A 22,122-nucleotide genomic window follows, 5' to 3' on the forward strand; every position below is an offset into this window, starting at 1 on the left:
ACCCATCATTGCACTCAATGATTATTTTCCCGCTTTCAGATCTGGTGTTGTATTCAGGAAAGGGAGTATGGCTAGAAATCCAATAAGTGCATATAACAAGCTGGATGAGGGAACAAAAAAGAACAATGAAATTGGGGACTGTGGACCCAACCCATTTTTGGAGGTGATTGTGGGGATTCACAGCCTTGAAGGCAATGACCACGGTGATTGTTTTTGCCAATATGCAAGACACACTAACAGTAAAGATGAGGCCAAAGGCAGGCTGGCGGGCCATGCATGTGAGCTTCATGGGAAAACCAATAAATATTAAGGAGCAGAGAAAACAGAGTGTGAGGGTACAGAGAAGGAGATAACTGAGGCCCCAGTTGTTGGCTCTCACAATTGGTGTGTCCTGGAACAGGTAGAAGATGGAGAGCATGAGGATGGTGGCAAAAGACAAGATGACAGCAACAGCTGCCAAAGCTGCTCCCAGGGGTTCTGGAAGGACAGAAACTCTATTGCTTTTAGAAGGCACTTATCTCAACTCTCATTGGGCCAGTAGTCTTCTGGGCACTTCCAACACTCACTTGTATCTGAAATGAAGAGGAAACACAAGTAACATCACCAGGCAATGGCCACCATCTGTCTATCTATGGAATAATGTTACAAAACTCTGAATATTCTTTGTGAATAGTAATTGTTATCCCTGGAAGCCCTATAAATAAATGAAATGTAATCATGAGTTGGAAACATTAATAAGTAACTTCAGGATTCTTTAAGTATTTGAAGCAAAATTAACAGCATGGAGCAGGAGAGAGACCTTGGGGTGATAGTAGATGAAGCAGTTTGACACGGCGCTAGCCAAAGCCAGAATAATGCTGGGCTGCATAGAGAGAGGAATATCGAGTAAGAAAAGGGAAGTGATAATCCCCTGGTAAGGCCTCACCTGGAGTACTGTGTTCAGTTCTGGAGACTGTATCTCAAAAGATTTATATTCTGGGGGGGGGGGGGGGGGGTTGGCACTTTTTTCAGTGCTGTAAAGTGGATTACATTCAACTATTGTAGATATGTCCTTATCCCCAAAGAACTTACAATTTAAGTTTGTACCTGAGGCAATTGCCCAAGGTCACAAGGAGCAACAGCAGGACTCAAACCCTAGTTGCCTGGTTTATAGCCCACTGCGCTAACCACTAGGCTATTCCTAGAACTATAGGAGGGTGGTGTTCCCGAGAAGAGTGACCAAAATGGTGGGTGGTCTCCATCGAATGCCTTATGAGGCAAGGTTGAAGAACCTGAATATGTATACCCTGGAGAAGAGGAGGAGCAGGGGAGATATGATACAGACCTTCAGATACTTGAAAGGTTTTAATGATGCATCGTAGTCTACAAACCTTTTCCATTGGAAACAATTTAGTAGAACTACAGGGTCACGATTTGAAACTCCAGGGAGGAACACTAAGAACTAATGTCAGGAAATATTTCTTCACTGAGATGGTGGTGGATGCCTGAATGCCCTTCCGGAGGAAGTGGTGAAGACTAAAACTGTAAAGGATGTCAAAGGGGCATGGGATAAATACTGTGGATCCCTAAAAGGCTAGAGGATGAGAATAAAAAAAAAGCTTAACTGGCAAGGAACGGCAGTTACTGCCCTTAATAGAAACAAGTGGGTAACCTGCATGGAGCGGCAGTTACCTCACTTAAGAGAATCATGAGGGTAACCTGCACGGAGCGGCAGTTACTACCTTGGGAAGCTTTCTGGGCAGACTAGATGGACCAATTTGGTCTTTTCTGCTGTTATTACCATGTTACTATATTATTGGGAGAATATAATAATTATTGAAAAATTCTTTTGACTTGATATATAAAGATCATTATTTTCCCCTACCCCTTTTCATAAGATTAATTCATAGAGTCCGGAGTAAAAGAGCTGTTTTACATTAGATTTTGTGGAACTGGATGGGTATAACTTTATCACTGAATGTGGGGCCTGGATTTGTAAAAATATTTGATTAACGGTTTTGAAAGCAATTTTGAAATACATTTTTGCTCACTGACTGGCTGTTTGAGAAGTCACTCATGGGCAGTGTGTGATTTAAAAGTGAGTGTAAAGTGCAGGCTGTGCCTAGCTCCTTTAGAAATGTTGACAGGCTCTTGAGACAAATTCCAAAGTTACCAAGAAACACTGCCAAGAGGATCTCATTAAGTAAAAGGTAATTGCTTTTACAGTGTTTGAATTTTTATTACATTTTCTTCTCTCCCTTCTTCTTTTGTCTTTAGAAAAACCCTGATACAGTTCACCTGTGCATTAGTGGCCGCGTGGGCATTTTTGTGGTTGTTACAAAACGTTTGAGCAAGCTGGGGAGTTTCCCTACTCTGCACTACAGATAAGACATGTAATTAACATTTCGGAATTTCTCTGTTGTGAATGATAAATTAATCCATGACAAGAAATATGTTTCCATCATAATAATCTTTAGATAAAACAGATAGAACATAAGAAATTGCCATGCTGGGTCAGACCAAGAATCCATCAAGCCCAGCATTAGAGATGTGAATCGTTTTTTGACGATTTAAAATATCATCCGATATATTTTAAATCGTCAAAAATCATTAGAGGCGATATGCAATAGGAATTCCCCCGATTTATCGTCAAAAATCGTAAATCGGGGGAAGGGGGAGGGGAAGGGGGAGGGCACACTAAAACAACACTAAAACCCACCCGACCCTTTAAAATAAATCCCCCACCCTCCCGAACCCCCCCAAAATGTCTTAAATTACCTGGGGTCCAGTGGGGGGTCCCCGGTGTGATCTTCCACTCTCGGGCCACGGGTGCATTAATAGAAATGGCGCCGGTGCTACCTTTGCCCTGTCATATGACAGGGCAAAGGTAGCGCCGGCGCCATTTTGGTTCCTGTCCCCCGACGTCATGAGCGCAGGAGATCGCTCCCGGACCCCCGCTGGACCCCCAGGGACTTTTGGCCAGCTTGGGGGGGCCTCCTGACCCCCACAAGACTTGCCAAAATTCCAACGGGGGTCCGGAAGTGACCTCCTGCACTGGAATCATATTGCCGTATTGCAAAATGGCGCCGGCTATATGGCCATACGGCCGGCGTATGGCGCAATCAATAGCAGTGTCTATTCCCACACGGGCAGATTTTAAAAGCCCTGCTCGCGTAAATCCAGGCGGATTTACGCGAGCAGGGCCTTGCGCGCCGGCGCGCCTATTTTCCATAGCCGCCGGCGCGCGCAGAGCCCCGGGATGCGCGTAGGTCCCGGAGTTTTTCGGAGGGGGCGTGTCGGGGGCAGGACCGGATGACGCCGCGTTTCGGGGGCGGGGCGCGGCATTTTGGGGGCGGGACCGGGGGCGTGGCGCCGGCCCGGGGGCGTGGTCCAGGCCTCCTGACCAGCCCCCGGGTTGGAAGACGGCGCGCCAGCAGTCCGCTGGCGCGCGTAGATTTACATCTGCTTCTCGCAGGCGTAAATCTAGGGACAAAGGTAAGGGGGGCGTTTAGATAGGGCCGGGGGGTGGGTTAGGTAGAGGAAGGGAGGGGAAGGTGAGGGAAAGGCGAAAGAGAGTTCCCTCCGAGGCCGCTCCGAAATCGGAGTGGCCTCGGAGGGAACGGAGGCAGGCTGAGCAGCTCGGCGCGCGCAGGCTGCCCAAAATCGGCAGCCTTGCGCGCGCCGATCCAGGATTTTAGAGGATACGCGCGGCTATGCGCGTATCTTATAAAATCCAGCGTACTTTTGTTTGCGCCTGCTGCGCAAACAAAAGTACGCAATCTCGCTTTTTTTAAAAATCTACCCCTAAGTAAACTTGATTAATAGCAGTTAATGGACTTCTCCCAAGAACTTATCCAAACCTTTTTTGAACCCAGCTATACTAACTGCACTAACCACATCCTCTTGAACTAGAGTTTTACTGGATAGTGAAAGATAAACAAGTTAGGCAAAGTGAATCTAAGGAGAACTGAGACTTTGGGAGTGCTATATTGCTTTATGTATAGAGATCTTTATTTGTATTTGTGTGATAGGCTACAGTACTCTTAGTCCCTTGTTTTTGGTTTTTCGAATTTACTACATCACAGCCTTGGGAAGTCAAAGTTGTGGCATGTTAGAGTCCCTCATTATCTCAGAGATAGACCAGAGGCGGCTCACCTGTTTCATTGGCTATTTCTCCAGCAGAGCAGGGGACACAGTCAAAACAGCAGCTGGGCTGGCCAAGTCTGGCAGATTTCCTGTATCCAGCGGGCTATCTCTCACTCCAGAAAGAGTGAGGGGTCTGTGGATTATAAGAAGAGTCAAACAAGATACATAAATTTCTGCTCATTATCTGCTATTGTATTCTGTCTTCTCTGCCCGTCTTTCCTTCTCCTGCAAAATCACAGACCTAACCTGATCTATGCTTTCCTCTAACTTTCACCACATCTAAGGATTGTCTATACTTATCCCAAGTCTTCTTCCAATTCCATTAACATTTTTCTTCCACCTTCTCCATTCAGAGAAATTGTTCCATGTATTCACCGGTCTTTGCTTGAAGAAATAGTTCCTTATGTGTCAAATTTTTCCAGCCACCATTTTATCAATGGTGTTTTTCTCTCCTCTTTCTGAAATTTCAGGAAATTAAATCCTTGAACAAAAATATGCACTTTTAAAAATGTATGCAAGCAAAATTATTTGCTGGGCTTGTGCTGATTTTTTGCCCCTAATTTCATTCAGTTCTTAGAAGAGAACCAAAGCCTTCACCTTTTTCATGAGGTGACAAAAGTGGTGGATCAATGAGATGGCAATTGACCTTCCCTTTCTGTACTTCATTAACATTTTCTGCAAGCTAGAAGCATGGAAGTATGACTATATTTTAAAGTGGATAAAGAAATGGTTGAGAGGCAGAACCTTCATCTATTTGTGATAATTTGGACTGCTGGTAAACAGCTCTTAAATCTTGCAAAAAAATAAATATTTATTGTGAATTAGATTATTACTGTCTATGATTATTGTGTGCTAGATTGGGAGGCTAACTTACAAAACTGCTTGCGTGCACCCATATACGCCTGCATATGGGTGCATGCCAAATTACTGGTGTATATAATAACCTGCATGCAACTGATATGTGTAGGTTATAAAATTCAAGTACATAAGCATGCACAGTTGCTCACATATGTAAGTTCAGACTAATCAAGATAAATGATGGTTTATCTGGCTAAATAACAGCCCGAGGTCACATAAGTCAAAAAAGTGCTACTATTAGTCATGCTGACTTACAAATAGATTTTAAAAGGCCTGCACATATAAAATCAGGGAGTTATGCATGTGGCCGGGCCTTGCTTGCGTTGAGCGCATTTTTAAAAAGGCCCGGCCACATGCATATCTCCCGATATGCACAGAAGTGTCGGGCCTGAAGAAAGGGGCAGGCCAGAGAGCAAGGTCTGGGCAGGGCAGGGTGGAGGCCAGCCAGGACAGCGGCCATTCATAGCATGGGACCTATTTAATGTTTGGGTATGTGCCAGGTACTTGTAGCCTGGTTTGGCCACTGTTGGAAACAGTATGCTGAGCTTGATGGACCCTCGGTCTGACCCGATATGGCAACCTCTTATGTTCTTAAGTTCTTACCAATTAGTCTATCAGTTCACCCAGTCCAACTGCAGCTCATAAAGACTCTCCTGGGTCTTCAGCCTGAAATATCCGCATTGTACCCAGACCTCTACCCAGTCTTTTTGTCAATTTTAAGATGATTTTGATAACTTACACCAGATATTGGGCAGAAATAAATATATGGAAATAAAAGAGGATGTTGGGGAGATACCAGTTCCGGAGTTGGTTTTCAGGGGTGATGAGTCAGACGAACTGAACAAAATCACTGTCAACCTGGAAGATGTAGTAGGCCAGATTGACAAACTAAAGAGTAGCAAGTCACCTGGACCGGATGGTATGCATCCTAGGGTTCTAAAGGAACTCAAAAATGAAATTTCTGACCTATTAGTTAAAATTTGTAACCTATCATTAAAATCATCCATTGTACTTGAAGACTGGAGGGTGGCCAATGTAACCCCAATATTTAAAAAAGGCTCCAGGGGTGATCCGGGTAACTATAGACCAGTGAGCCTAACTTCAGTGCCGGGAAAAATAGTGGAAACTATCCTCAAGATCAAAATTGTAGAGCATATAGAAAGACATGATTTAATGGGACACAGTCAACATGGATTTACCCAAGGAAAGTCTTGCCTAACAAAAATGCTTCATTTTTTTGAAGGGGTTAATAAACATGTGGATAAAAGTGAACCGGTAGATGTAGTGTATTTGGATTTTCAGAAGGCGTTTGACAAAGTCCCTCATGAGAGGCTTCTACGAAAACTAAAAAGTCATGGGATAGGAGGCGATATCCTTTCGTGGATTACAAACTGGTTAAAAGACAGGAAACAGAGAGTAGGACTAAATGGTCAATTTTCTCAGTGGAAAAGGGTAAACAGTGGAGTGCCTCAGGGATCTGTACTTGGGCCGGTGCTTTTCAATATATATATCAATGATCTGGAAAAGAATACGATGAGTGACGTTATCAAATTTGCGGATGATACAAAATTATTCAGAGTAGTTAAATCACAAGCAGACTGTGATACATTACAGGAGGACCTTGCAAGACTGGAAGATTGGGCATCCAAATGGCAGATGAAATTTAATGTGGACAAGTGCAAGGTGTTGCATATAGGGAAAAATAACCCTTGCTGTAGTTACACGATGTTAGGTTCCATATTAGGAGCTACCACCCAAGAAAGAGATCTAGGTGTCATAGTAGATAGTAGGGATGTGAATCGTTTTTCAACGATTAAAATTATCGTCCGATAATGTTAATATCGTCTTAAATCGTTATAGAACACGATACAATAGAAATTCTAACGATTTATCGTTAAAAATCGTTAAATCGTGTTAGTGCGCACTAACGGGAGTTAGTGCGCACTAACTCCCAGTTAGTGCGCACTAACTCGATTTAGTGCACACTAACTGAAAATGATACAAATAAACACTTTCCAGGTCACTGAAGGTCAGTTAGGAATGAATATGTGTTCCTATTGGCTGGCTGCCCTCTTATCTATTGATGTTACCAAGGTTACCACTGAGGTGATGGTTGGGGGGATGGGAAATGGAACTGGAAACTAACGAACACCAACAGAAAATGAAACAAAGTGTTCACACTTCCCAGGTCAGTAAAGGTCACTTAGGAATGAATATGTATTCCTATTGGCTGGCTGTGCTCTTATCTATTGATGTTACCAAGGCTAACACTGAGGTAATGGTTGGGGGGATGTGAAATGGAAACAGTTGGAAGCTTGACAAAAAAAGTAATGTAATGATCAGCACTCACGTGACTAGAACTTGTTTGTTTATTATTTTTGTTAGCAGGCACCTGAAATGCTAGTGCATGTTGAATTTGCCAATCACTGTGCATTTTAGAAAGGTGGTCCTGGCTGGAACTGTACACAGTTCAAATATATGTAATTGATTGTTGGTAAGTGTAGATTTTAAGTGATTTTCCTGCACACAGTGCCCTAACCCTGGCACCAGGGGTGTTGTGATCTTCCTGCACACAGTGCCCTAACCCTGATACCAGTCTGAGACAGCTCCCTCCCTGCATTACTAGTGAGAGGCTGGCTTCACAGACAGGGGGGAGCTGCCTGACCCTCACTCCTGACTTCCCCCATGTCCCAGCTAGTGAATGGTGTGTGGGTGAGGGGGGGGGGGGGGAGGATGGTGAAGTCTGAGACAGCTCCCTCCCTGCATTACTAGTGAGAGGCTGGCTTCACAGACAGGGGGGAGCTGCCTGACCCTCACTCCTGACTTCCCCCATGTCCCAGCTAGTGAATGGTGTGTGGGTGAGGGGGGGGGGAGGATGGTGAAGTCTGAGACAGCTCCCTCCCTGCATTACTAGTGAGAGGCTGGCTTCACAGACAGGGGGGAGCTGCCGGACCCTCACTCCTGACTTCCCCCATGTCCCAGCTAGTGAATGGTGTGTGGGTGAGGGGGGGGGGGGGAGGAGGATGGTGAAGTCTGAGACAGCTCCCTCCCTGCATTACTAGTGAGAGGCTGGCTTCACAGACAGGGGGGAGCTGCCTGACCCTCACTCCTGACTTCCCCCATGTCCCAGCTAGTGAATGGTGTGTGGGTGAGGGGGGGGGAGGATGGTGAAGTCTGAGACAGCTCCCTCCCTGCATTACTAGTGAGAGGCTGGCTTCACAGACAGGGGGGAGCTGCCTGACCCTCACTCCTGACTTCCCCCATGTCCCAGCTAGTGAATGGTGTGTGGGTGAGGGGGGGGGGAGGAGGATGGTGAAGTCAGAGACAGCTCCCTCCCTGCATTACTAGTGAGAGGCTGGCTTCACAGACAGGGGGGAGCTGCCGGACCCTCACTCCTGACTTCCCCCATGTCCCAGCTAGTGAATGGTGCGTGGGTGAGGGGGGGGGGGGAGGAGGATGGTGAAGTCTGAGACAGCTCCCTCCCTGCATTACTAGTGAGAGGCTGGCTTCACAGACAGGGGGGAGCTGCCTGACCCTCACTCCTGACTTCCCCCATGTCCCAGCTAGTGAATGGTGTGTGGGTGAGGGGGGGGGGGAGGATGGTGAAGTCTGAGACAGCTCCCTCCCTGCATTACTAGTGAGAGGCTGGCTTCACAGACAGGGGGGAGCTGCCTGACCCTCACTCCTGACTTCCCCCATGTCCCAGCTAGTGAATGGTGTGTGGGTGAGGGGGGGGGGGGGGGAGGAGGATGGTGAAGTCTGAGACAGCTCCCTCCCTGCATTACTAGTGAGAGGCTGGCTTCACAGACAGGGGGGAGCTGCCTGACCCTCACTCCTGACTTCCCCCATGTCCCAGCTAGTGAATGGTGTGTGGGTGAGGGGGGGGGGGAGGATGGTGAAGTCTGAGACAGCTCCCTCCCTGCATTACTAGTGAGAGGCTGGCTTCACAGACAGTGGGGAGCTGCCTGACCCTCACTCCTCCGGGGTGATCTTCCTGCACACAGTGCCCTATCCCTATTAATACCAGGAGTGTTGTGATCTTCCTGCATGCAGTGCCCTATCCCTATTAATACCAGGAGTGTTGTGATCTTCCTGCACGCAGTGCCCTATCCCTAATACCAGGGGTGTTGTGATCTTCCTGCATGCAGTGCCCTATCCCTGATACCGGGATGTGTGCAAGAAGATCCCAACACCCCCGGTATCAGGAATAGGGCACTGTGTGCAGGAAGATCACAATACCCCTGGTATCAGGGTTAGGGCACAAGTTCTAGTCACATTGCCTGATCACATTACTTGTTTTGTCAAGCTACCAACTGTTTCCATTTCCCATCCCCCATATACTGTCAGTGGGAAGCTTGGTAACATGAATAAATAAGGGGGCAGCCAATAGGATTACATATTCATTCCTAAACTGACCTTAACTGACCTGAAAAGTGTCAAATTGTATCATTTTCAGTTAGTGCGCACTAACTCTCCGTTAGTGCGCACTAACTCGAGTTAGTGCGCACTAATCGGAAAAAACGATTTTTAACGATTTTTTAACTAAAAAATCGTGCCTAACACGATTTTCTTGCCCTGCCACACGATTTCTATCGTTAAGACGATATGGAAAACGATTCACATCCCTAGTAGATAGTACATTGAAATATTCGGCTCAGTGTGCTGCAGCAGTCAAAAAAGCAAATAGAATGTTAGGAATTATTAGGAAGGGAATGGTTAATAAAACGGAAAATGTCATAATGCCTCTGTATCGCTCCATGGTGAGACCACACCTTGAATACTGTGTACAATTCTGGTCGCCGCATCTCAAAAAAGATATAATTGCGATGGAGAAGGTACAGAGTAGGGCTACCAAAATGATAAGGGGAATGGAAAAACTCCTCTATGAGGAAAGACTAAAGAGGTTAGGACTTTTCAGCTTGGAGAAGAGACGACTGAGGGGGGATATGATAGAGGTGTTTAAAATCATGAGAGGTCTAGAACGGGTAGATGTGAATCGGTTCTTTACTCTTTCGGATAGTAGAAAGACTAGGGGGCACTCCATGAAGTTAGCATGGGGCACATTTAAAACTAATCGGAGAAAGTTCTTTTTTACTCAACGCACAATTAAACTCTGGAATTTGTTGCCAGAGGATGTGGTTAGTGCAGTTAGTATAGCTGTGTTTAAAAAAGGATTGGATAAGTTCTTGGAGGAGAAGTCCATTACCTGCTATTAAGTTCACTTAGAGAATAGCCACTGCCATTAGCAATGGTAACATGGAATAGACTTAGTTTTTGGGTACTTGCCAGGTTCTTATGGCCTGGATTGGTCACTGTTGGAAACAGGATGCTGGGCTTGATGGACCCTTGGTCTGACCCAGTATGGCATTTTCTTATGTTCTTATTGTGCTAAATATGTAGATCATTTCTGTTGGGAGATCAACTTTATGAATTCCATTATGGGCACTCACTTCTGCTTTTACTCCTCCCCTCTTCCCATCCTCTAGATATCCATTTTCACTGTTAAGACTCCATTCTTCCCAGGCCTCCATCTAGGGTTGCCACTTCACCCAAGTCATCCCAAACAGACTGATATAGTCCTGGTTTTGGCACACTTAAAATGAGGAATTTAAATTTTGATTTTCTTAAGAAAAGTAAGACCACATTTTGGGTATTGGCATAATCAAGGTTTTAAGCATCATTTTCATATTGTCCAGGGAATGTTGGGGACCCTACCTCCTTCTCCTCTTTCTATTTACAGAGCAAGAGAATCAGCACAGGCCACAAGGATGATGAAAGAATGCTGCACTTGTTATCCTCAGTTTGCATCTCTTCCTCCTCTACTTCATAAATTGTACTTCCACTCTAAATAGGCTACATGGGGTTAAAGGAGAAGGGACAGAGAGCTCTGACACACTTATTTAATCAGCTGTTTTATCTATTATCTGTGCAGGTATACAGTCATGTACAACTTTAATCCCTCCAACGCACTGTTCTGTATCTCTATGTAGGTCATGCTTGAGTGCCCTTAAGTTCCATTTTTTTTTGTTACTTGTTGCCAATCAGCTAAGCCTGAGTGAGTCCTCTGACCAGCCTCCTGCAGCTCCACTATGCGAGTGTAGGGTAATTTACAGAGCAGAGCATTTTTCTACTTCTTCCTCCTGCCTGAGAACAATCAGCTGAATCCACACACTTGTGGCCTATCTCAAGGATGAAAGGTGGGGGAGGTAGAACTTGTTGCTCAAATGTGATCTTAGTGTCTCTTGACTCCAAGCATGGAAGGAGGGAATTTTGATGGCCTAAGAGGAAAGGGAATATATGCTGGTAGAGGGATACTGGGGATGTGGGTAAAGAGATAAGGTACAAAAGGAGGTAAGGTGTTTGAAAAGTGAGAGGATAGGAAAGAAGGCATTATAGAGATGAGGAATGAGAGAAGAAAGTTGAGATAGCAGATGAAAAAAAGGAATGTAAATTAAATGGAATGGATGGGCTAGGGATGTGAAGAGGGATCGCATATGTTAAATTTGGTATTCGTATTTGTGGGGGGGGCAGATACGTTGCATTCGGCAAAGGGGGGCCCCGATCCGTTCATGCGTTCCATTCTTATTCGTTTCCCGGCTACAATTTTATTAACTACTATCCCCCACCCTCCTCCCCCCCCCCCCCCCCCCCCCCAAGACTTGCCAAAACTCCCTGGTGGTCCAGCGGGGGTCCAGGACCCATCTCCTGCACTCACGCTGTCGGCTGCCGGTATTCAAAATGGCGTCGATAGCCTTTGCCCTTACTATGTCACAGGGGCTACTGGTGCCATTGGTCGGCTCCTGTCACATGGTAGGAGCAACGGACGGCCGGCGCCATCTTGTGCTCCTACCATTGTACCTGAAGACTGGAGGGTGGCCAATGTAATCCCAATATTTAAAAAAGGCTCCAGGGGCGATCCGGTTAACTATAGACCAGTGAGCCTGACTTCAGTGCCGGGAAAAATAGTGGAAACTATTCTCAAGATCAAAATCGTAGAGCATATAGAAAGACATGATTTAATGGAACACAGTCAACATGGATTTACCCAAGAGAAATCTTGCCTAATCAATCTGCTTCATTTTTTTGAAGGGGTTAATAAACATGTGGATAAAGGTGAACCGGTAGATGTAGTGTATTTGGATTTTCACAAGGCGTTTGACAAAGTCCCTCATGAGAGGCTTCTACAAAAACTAAAAGTCATGAAGAACTTGGCCTGCGCGATCGGCGCTGAAGCCCGTCGGGGTAAGGCCTCTTGTTCCGCTCGCCCCGCGCGGGCTCCTGCGCCGATCGCCGGCCCTTCTCTGCAGCAGCTCTCTTACCTGGAGGGCCGCAAACATCCGATCTCCTCGGCCTCGACCAGGGCCGCGTGCCCTCACTTCTTGCCGGCCTCGACCCGAGCCGCGAGCCCTCGCCCGGAGCCGCCATTACAAACACCGGAACGCCCACGAAAACGTCGCGGCGGTGACGTCAGAGGCGCGACAGACCGGCGGGGTATTTAAACCGCCACTCTCCTTGGCGTCGCGCGCACGAAGGAGCGCGACAAAGGGGCCTGCCCCTTTGTTTCGCCCCTTCGGTTCGCCCCTTGCTCTCCCCAAGCAGTACCCCACCAGCACCGCACCAATGCTCACCCAACGCCCTTCCTGCACTCTACCTGCTAGCGCTCATCCTGCACTCTACCTGCTAGCGCTCATCCTGCAAATAACCATCCAGCGCTCGTCCTGCAAACAACCATCCAGCGCTCATCCTGCAAACAACCATCCAGCGCTCATCCTGCACTCTACCTGCTAGCGCTCATCCTGCAAATAACCATCCAGCGCTCGTCCTGCAAACAACCATCCAGCGCACACCCTGCAAACAACCATCCAGTGCTCGTCCTGCAAACAACCATCCAGCACACACCCTGCAAACAACCATCCAGCGCTCATCCTGCAAACAACCATCCAGCGCTCATCCTGCAAACAACCATCCAGCGCTCATCCTGCACTCTACCTGCTAGCGCTCATCCTGCAAATAACCATCCAGCGCTCGTCCTGCAAACAACCATCCAGCGCACACCCTGCAAACAACCATCCAGTGCTCGTCCTGCAAACAACCATCCAGCACACACCCTGCAAACAACCATCCAGCGCTCGTCCTGCAAACAACCATCCAGCGCTCGTCCTGCAAACAACCATCCAGCGCACACCCTGCAAACAACCATCCAGCGCTCCTCCTGCAAACAACCATCCAGCGCACACCCTGCAAACAACCATCCAGCGCTCGTCCTGCAAACAACCATCCAGCACACACCCTGCAAACAACCATCCAGCGCTCATCCTGCAAACAACCATCCAGCGCTCATCCTGCAAACAACCATCCAGCGCTCATCCTGCACTCTACCTGCTAGTGCTCATCCTGCAAATAACCATCCAGCGCACACCCTGCAAACAACCATCCAGTGCTCGTCCTGCAAACAACCATCCAGCACACACCCTGCAAACAACCATCCAGCGCTCATCCTGCAAACAACCATCCAGCACTCATCCTGCAAACAACCATCCAGCGCTCGTCCTGCAAACAACCATCCAGCGCTCGTCCTGCAAACAACCATCCAGCGCACACCCTGCAAACAACCATCCAGCGCTCGTCCTGCAAACAACCATCCAGCGCTCGTCCTGCAAACAACCATCCAGCGCACACCCTGCAAACAACCATCCAGCGCTCATCCTGCAAACAACCATCCAGCACTCATCCTGCAAACAACCATCCAGCGCTCGTCCTGAACTTTTCCAGCAAGCAGCTAGCCAGAAAGCAGCTAACCACCCAATTAATTATCTCCTCTTCCTAGCCTACCTACATTGGCCCCCATCTACCCACCACGACAGCCAACTAACCATTCATAATGTCTCCAGCTCTTCCAATACCAACTTTGCAACACCACCTCCTACCTAAAAGACCATCCACCAGACAAGCCCTTCACAACAACCTAAAAACACTCACCCCTATTCTGATTGCTCCAATCACCCAGCTTTTAGGCTCACCCTCTTTTCACTCTCACTCTTCAATGCACAATCCCTAACAAAAAAATCCCTAATTTTCAATGATTATCTCACCGACGCCAAGCCAGATATTTGCGCTGTAACCGAAACATGGCTCAAGCCCTCAGATACAGCTTTAATAAACCAACTCCCTACGCTGACCTACGACTTCTTCTCACTCCCGAGACTGAAAAAAAGAGGAGGTGGAATCCTTTTAGCTACCAAAAAAAGCCTTAATTTCACCCAACACCCTTTCACTTCTAACACAAAACTGGAAGTTGGTTTCTTCACATCACAACATCTTCAAATCCTTCTTGTCTACGCCCCCCCAGGGCTCCTAGAAGCAGACGTCTCCCCAATCCTCGAAATCACCACCACACTCATCGACCTGGACTCTCCAGCAATCATCTTAGGAGATTTCAATCTGCACATAGACAATCCTACACCATCTAATAGCTGCGTAACCCTCCTCACAGCCCTGTCAGCAATGGGATTCCAACAATTAGTCAACGAACCCACTCACAAAGCGGGTCACACTCTGGACTTGATCTTCAGCAACAAAGGCATTACGACTACATCCAATTTGAAGATCAAAAAAGTACCATGGTCGGACCACACTCTCATCTCTACCTCTTTCACTTTGAAAGAAACCAACACTCCTAATATCCCATCACCTTCATTCCAATACAGGAGGCGATGCTCCCCAGAGGATCTTAACAACCTGTTGGAGTCACAGCTCCCCCTATTAGATCTCACCGACCCGAACTCTGCCATTCGCTCCTGGAACAATATAACAGAGAATATAGCTAACAAGCTCTGCCCTACAACTATAAAAAAATCTCACACCAATGCCTCCAACAGACAACCTTGGTTCACCAATGAACTCAGAAAACTAAAACAAAGCTTAAGAAAGAAAGAAGCGACTTGGCGTAAAACTCCTTGTGACATCACCATTTCATCATACAAATCCACACTGTACCAATACAAAGCCCTCACCTCAAAATCAAAAAAAGATTATTTTGCATCTAAGATTCACAACCTGGTCTTTGATGCTAAAGCCCTCTTCGCTTATGTATCCAGCCTCACTCAAACCATACCGCGAGAAATCCCCGGCGACATGGCACAATCCAAAGCTGAAGAACTCGCCCAGTTTTTCCAAAATAAAATCAACAATCTTTTAACTCAACTGCCTTTCAACACAGCTGACGCCCTCCCGACATATCAACACCCGACCTTCATAAACTCCAGCCTAAACACTTTTGAGCCCGTCTCTTCCACTGAGATACAAACCATCCTGAGAAGAATGAAACCTTCGTCTCATCCTGTAGACCACATCCCCACCAAACTACTCCTATCTATTCCAGACACAATAGCCACATCATTGACAAACATAATCAACTGCTCTCTAGCCCAAGGATCCTTCCCAGATGATCTCAAAATGGCCTCAATCTCACCACTCCTAAAGAAACCCAACCTTGACCCAAAGGACCCCAACAACTTCCGCCCCATAGCTAACCTCCCATTCATCGCCAAGATCATGGAAAAATTAGTCAACTCTCAACTTTCAAACTACATCGAAGACAACAATCTCCTCTTCGCCCCACAACACGGATTCCGAAAAAATCGAGGCACAGAATCTCTCCTTCTCTCTTTGAAAGACCATATCCTATTGGGCCTCGACAAAGGAAACTCATTCCTACTGATCTTGCTAGACTTATCCGCAGCGTTTGACACGGTCAACCACGCCATCCTCCTAAACCAGTTGTCATCTATAGGAATCAGCGGCACCGTCCTTTCCTGGTTTAAAACCTTTCTCAACAATAGGGGTTACAAAGTCAAACTCCAAAACAAGGAATCCTCAAGATTTGACTCTGCCATAGGAGTCCCACAAGGTTCCTCATTATCTCCGACTCTTTTCAATATTTACCTTCTTCCTCTATGCCAACTTCTCACCGACCTCAATCTAAAGTTTTTCCTATACGCAGATGATATTCAAATCATCATCCCTATCAAAGACACATACTCTAATACTCTTGACTACTGGGAATCATGCCACCAAAAAATCAAACAACTACTCAACAGCCTACACCTCATCTTAAATTCCTCCAAGACTGAGATCCTTCTCATCTCGCCTGAAAACAACACCAACAACAGTACTCTTCCTACCAATCTTCCTACCACACAAACTAGAGACCTAGGAGTGATAATAGATAACCGGCTAAACCTCAAGGCACACATCAACAAAACAACCAAAGACTGCTTCTATAAACTCCAGGTCCTGAAAAGGATAAGACCTCTTTTCCACGCTCAAGACTTCAGAACGATCATCCAAGCAGTCATTTTTTCGAAACTGGACTACTGCAATTCCCTATTGCTAGGTCTACCTTCATCCTACTCCAAACCACTTCAGATGGTTCAAAATTCAGCAGCCCGTATTCTGACAGGCGCAAGGAAAAGAGACCACATTTCCCCCGTCCTGAAAGAGCTTCATTGGTTACCCGTATACTTCCGCATCATGTATAAAGCCATAACTATCACCTATAAAACTATACATCAACTCACCGTCCTCGATCTCCAATTCCCTCTCCAAGTACATAATTCTACTAGACCTACTAGAGATGCTTATAGAGGCTCCCTCCTAGTTCCCCCAGCGAAAACGACCAAACACATTACCCTAAGAGATCGCGCCACCTCCACAGCTGGCCCTCTACTGTGGAATTCCATGCCTACAGACCTCAGACAGGAGCCCTGCCTCCCAACTTTTAGGAAAAAACTTAAGACTTGGTTATTCAAGCAAGCTTTTCCGGACACAACCCAATGACACATTCCAATGATTCCTAAAACACCTTGCCGTTTTGTATATAACATTTATTTTGTATACTACATCTAAATTGTATATTGTTTAACCATTTCTATCCTCTCCTCTCTTCTTCCTTCTCCAAGTTCGGCCACCCTTGTTAAATGTAACTGTACCTTCTGTCACCACAGTTCTAGTTCTATGTATTTATTGCACCCCCATTCTATGTAAACCAGCAAGATATGTTTTCATGATTGCCGGTATATAAAAACTCTAAATAAATAAATAATAAATAAAATAAATGGGATAGGAGGCGATGTCCTTTTGTGGATACAAACTGGTTAAAAGACAGGAAACAGAGAGTAGGATTAAATGGTTAATTTTCTCAGTGGAAAAGGGTAAACAGTGGAGTGCCTCAGGGATCTGTACTTGGACCGGTGCTTTTCAATATATATATATAAAAGATCTGGAAAGGAATACGACGATTGAGGTTATCAAATTTGCGGATGATACAAAATTATTCAGAGTAGTTAAATCACAAGCAGTCTGTGATACATTACAGGAGGACCTTGCAAGACTGGAAGATTGGGCATCCAAATGGCAGATGAAATTTAATGTGGACAAGTGCAAGGTGTTGCATATAGGGAAAAATAACCCTTGCTGTAGTTACACAATGTTGGGTTCCATATTAGGAGCTACCACCCAGGAAAAAGATCTAAGCATTATAGTGCATAATACTTTAAAATCGTCGGCTCAGTGTTCTGCAGCAGTCAAAAAAGCAAACAGAATGTTAGGAATTATTAGGAAGGGAATGGTTAATAGAACGGAAAATGTCATAATGCCTCTATATCGCTCCATGGTTTGTTATTGATTCTGACCTTGAAGTTCCTGTTGCTAAGGAATGACTTGAACCAGCTGAGTGCAGTTCCTGTGATGCCAATGTCTGAGAGTCATTCTATGAGCATTGAGTGGTTCACCGTGTCGAAGGCTGCAGAAATATCTAGAAGAGCGAGAAAATATGGTTGTCTGTTTTCTAGACCCAGGAGAATGGTGTCCGTGAGCGAGATTAAGAGGGATTCAGTATTTAACGATTTGCGGAATCCGAACTGAGCAGGGACAAGGATCTTGTGTTCGTCCAGGTATTCTGTGAGTTGCTTGTTGACAATTTTTTCCATGAGTTTAGCAATAAACAGTACGTTAGCTATCGGGTGGAAGTTAGTGGGATCAGCTGGATTCAGGTTAGGTTTCTTTAATAGAGGTTTGAGAATGGCAAGTTTAAGAGAGTCTAGTACTAATCCTTGTGATAGAGAGCAATTGATGACTTCTGCTAGAGGTTTAGCGATGGTTTTCAGGATGGAGATGAGTAGTTTTGAAGGAATCAGGTCCAAAGGGTGAGAGGATGGTTTCATCTTCTTGAGCATGGATTATATCTCAAGGGAAAATGTGAGTTCGAATGATTCAAAGTTTGTTGTCCGGTGGGTGGTAGGGGTGTAGGGGGATGGGGGCTGGGGATTGGATGAGATAAGCGGGGATATGAGGTTGGTGATTTTTTTCTTAAAGTAGGTAGCGAGTTCTGTACCTTCTCCATCGCAACATATAGTTGCGATGGAGATGGTACAGAGAAGGGCAACCAAAATGATAAAGGGGATGGAACAGCTCCCCTATGAGGACAGGCTGAAGAGGTTAGGGCTGTTCAGCTTGGAGAAGAGATGGCTGAGGGGGGATATGATAGAGGTCTTTAAGATCATGAAAGGTCTTGAATGAGTAGATGTGACTCGGTTATTTACACTTTTGAATAATAAAAGGACTAGGGGGCATTCCATGAAGTTAGCAAGTGGCATATTTAAGACTAATCGGAGAAAATTATTTTTCACTCAACGCACAATAAAGCTCTGGATTTGTTGCCAGAGGATGTGGTTAGTGCAGTTAGTGTAGCTGGATTCAAAAAAGGTTTGGATAAGTTCTTGGAGGAGAAGTCTATTAACTGCTATTAATCAAGTTTACTTAGGGAATAGCCACTGCTATTAATTGCATCAGTAGCATGGGATCTTCTTAGTGTTTGGGTAATTGCCAGGTTTGTTGGAAACAGGATGCTGGGCATGATGGACCCTTGGTCTGACCCAGCATGGCAATTTCTTATGTTCTTATGTTCTTAGGGGCTGACCAATTGCACTGGTAGCCTCTGTGACATAGTAAGAGCAAAGGCTAATGGCGCCAATTTGAATACTGGCAGCCGATGGCCCAAGTGCAGATGGCTCCAGGACCCCGCTGGACCACCAGGGACTTTTTCTTGAAATTGGGTTGCATGGTTGATTGGTGGTCAGGTTGATTGATTGAGTTTGAGTAGGCTCTGGTGAATAGCCAGGTTTTCAGGTCTTTTTTGAAAATTTTGATATTTGGTTGATTTCTTATTTCGATTGGTATTGAGTTCCATAGAGTGGGGCTGGCGATGGATATGGCTCTCTCGCGGGTTGTGTTCAGTTGTGTGGTTCTGGCGTGAGGGATTTTGAGGAGGCCTTTGTTCTTTGAGCATAAGTTCCATTTTGGAGCGTGGAGTTTGATGGATTTGCTTAGCCAGTTGTTTTGAGGTCCTTGGATTATTTTATGCAGAATTGTAAGTACTTTGTGTTCTATACGGTATTTTATCAGGAGCCAGTGTATAGAGATGAGGGTTTGTTGTGATGTGCTCATGTTTTTTTAATCCAGTCAGAATTCCGGCAGCTGTGTTCTGTAGGATCTGTAGAGGACGGATGGTAGCAAGTGGTAGGCCAAGGAGTAGAGCATTGCAGTAGTCCAAGATGTGCTGCGGCAGTCAAAAAAGCAAACAGAATGTTGGGAATTATTAGAAAGGGAATGGTGAATAAAACGGAAAATGTCATAATGCCTCTGTATCAGTCCATGGTTAGACCGCACCTTCAATACTGTGTACAATTCTGGTCTCAGCATCTCAAAAAAGATATAATTGCGATGGAGAAGGTACAGAGAAGGGCTACCAAAATGATAAGGGGAATGGAACTGCTCCCCTATGAGGAAAGACTAAAGAGGTTAGGACTTTTCAGCTAGGAGAAGAGATGGCTGAGGGGGGATATGATAGAGGTGTTTAAAATCATGAGAGGTCTAGAACGGATAGATGTGAATCGGTTATTTATGCTTTCGGATAATAGAAAGACTAGGGGACACTACATGAAGTTAGCATGTGGCACATTTAAAACTAATCGGAGAAAGTTCTTTTTCATTCAACGCACAATTAAACTCTGGAATTTGTTGCCAGAGGATGTGGTTAGTGCAGTTAATATAGCTGTGTTTTAAAAAGGATTGGATAAGTTCTTGGAGGAGAAGTGCATTACCTGCTGTTAATTAAGTTGACTTAGAAATTAGCCACTTTCAAGGATTATTAACTCAGTTTTATCTATGTTTATTATGAGTTTCAGGTCAGTTAGATGCTGTTTGATTTCTGAGAGATAGATGATAGTTTTCTCGTATGTTTCTTCAAGCGTATTCTGTATAGGGACCAGTATTTGAATATCGTCAGCGTATAGAAAGTGGGTCAACCCAAGGCGTTCTAGTGCATGACATATTGGTAGTAGGTAGATGTTGAAGAGAGTAGCTAGTTGGGCAGATCCTTGCGGTACTCCTGTGTTGAGATTTACTTTATTTGAGAGATTGTTGTTGAACATTACTTGGAAATTTCTATGTGATAGATAGGAGGAAAACCATTTTAATAGGATATCCATGACTCCTATTTCAGCTAATCTGTTGAGTAAGATTGCATGGTTTACTGTGTTGAAAGCGGCTGTACATTGAGCTCCTCTGTCAGAATCAATGTGTTTAGACATGCCGTGTAGGCAAAAGATGTGACTGATGAATAGTTTAGCAAGTTCCATGGCTGAAGGCACATAAGGGAGAGCAACGAAAATCGATCCACTGTAACTCAGATGGTATTGTTACCTCCAGAAAGTGGCAAGTCCACTACAAAATCTGTTGCAATGTGGGTCCAGGGCTCATCTGGTACTGGCAAGGGTTGAAGCAGGCCCCAAGGATGTCTGGGAGGAGGTTTCTGTCTGGCACAATTGGAACAGGAAGCTACATACGCAAAAGTGTCTTCCTTCATGGTGGGCCACCAATAGTACTTTTGTAGCTTAGCCAGTGTTCACCGTTGACCAGGGTATCCGGCCAGTTTCGAAGCGTGAGCCCATGCTAGCAACTTCTTTCTTAGATTGCAGGGTACAATGGTCTTGCCCGGGGTACCGGATGTGTAGCTGTCAGAAAAACTCTCTTCGGGTCGATGATATGCTGGGGTTCATCAGGTACGTCTTCAGAGAGAAAAGAGCGAGATAATGCATCTGCTCTGATATTCTTATCACCAGGGCGATATTTCAGCACATAGTCAAATCTGTTGAAGAACAGGGACCACCACGCCTGTCTATGGTTAAGGCATTGAGCGTGATGGAGGTACTCCAGATTTTTTTGATCAGTGTAAACAGTTATCTGATGTTGTGCACCTTCAAGCCAGGGGCACCATTCTTCAAATGCCATTTTTATTGCCAGCAACTCTTTATCCCCAATGCCATAGTTCTTCTCCGCTGGCGAGAACTGTCGGGCAAATAATGAGCAGGGGTGCAAGATCTTAGAGGCACTGGTCTGGCTTAGCACGTCTCCTACCCCTATGTCAGATAGAGATGTGAATCGTGTGATCGATCGTCTTAACGATCGATTTCGGCTAGGGGGGGAGGGAATCTTATCGTCGCGGTTTTGTTTTTTAAAATATCGTGTAAATCGTAAATCGGGGGAGGGCGGGAAAACCGGCACACTAAAACATCCCTAAAACCCACCCCGACCCTTTAAAATAAATCCCCCACCCTCCCGAACCCCCCCAAAATGCCTTAAATTACCTGGGGTCCAGAGGGAGGGTCCCGGTGTGATCTTTTACTCTCGGGCCTGCGGTGCGTTGTAGAAGTGCCCACCCTGGGTTTAAAAGCCATCTTCCATTCATCACCAGAGCGGATGCGAACTAAGTTATACGCTCCTTTGAGGTCAAGCTTGGAGAATATCCTTCTCCCTGTAACCTGTCGAATAGCTCCGAGATGAGTGGTAAGGGATAGCGATCCTTTACCATGATCTCATTCAGACCTCTGTAATCAATGAATGGACGTAATGTTCTATCCTTCTTTCCCACAAAGAAGAAGCCTGCGCTGGCAGGAGACTTGGATGGTCTTATGAAGCCTTTTTGGAGATTCTCCTGGATGTACTCTAACATCGCTTTATTCTCTACCACAGAGAGGGGGTAAACCATTCCTTTGGGTGGTTCCATATTAGGCTTCAAAT

General features: G+C 45.7%; 1 protein-coding gene across 1 annotated transcript in view; it reads left to right on the top strand.

Moving 5' to 3' along the window:
• The first annotated feature begins 67 nt into the window (after positions 1-67).
• The window catches only part of LOC115081064 (vomeronasal type-2 receptor 26-like), a 65,439-nt gene continuing 43,384 nt past the window's right edge, over positions 68-22,122 (top strand). Inside the window, exon 1 of the mRNA XM_029585579.1 lies at positions 68-203. Within this exon, the coding sequence (XP_029441439.1) occupies positions 68-203 (136 nt within the window). The remainder of the gene's footprint in view (positions 204-22,122) is intronic.

Source organism: Rhinatrema bivittatum, chromosome 19 (assembly GCF_901001135.1).
Source record: "Rhinatrema bivittatum chromosome 19, aRhiBiv1.1, whole genome shotgun sequence".
NCBI lineage: Eukaryota > Metazoa > Chordata > Amphibia > Gymnophiona > Rhinatrematidae > Rhinatrema > Rhinatrema bivittatum.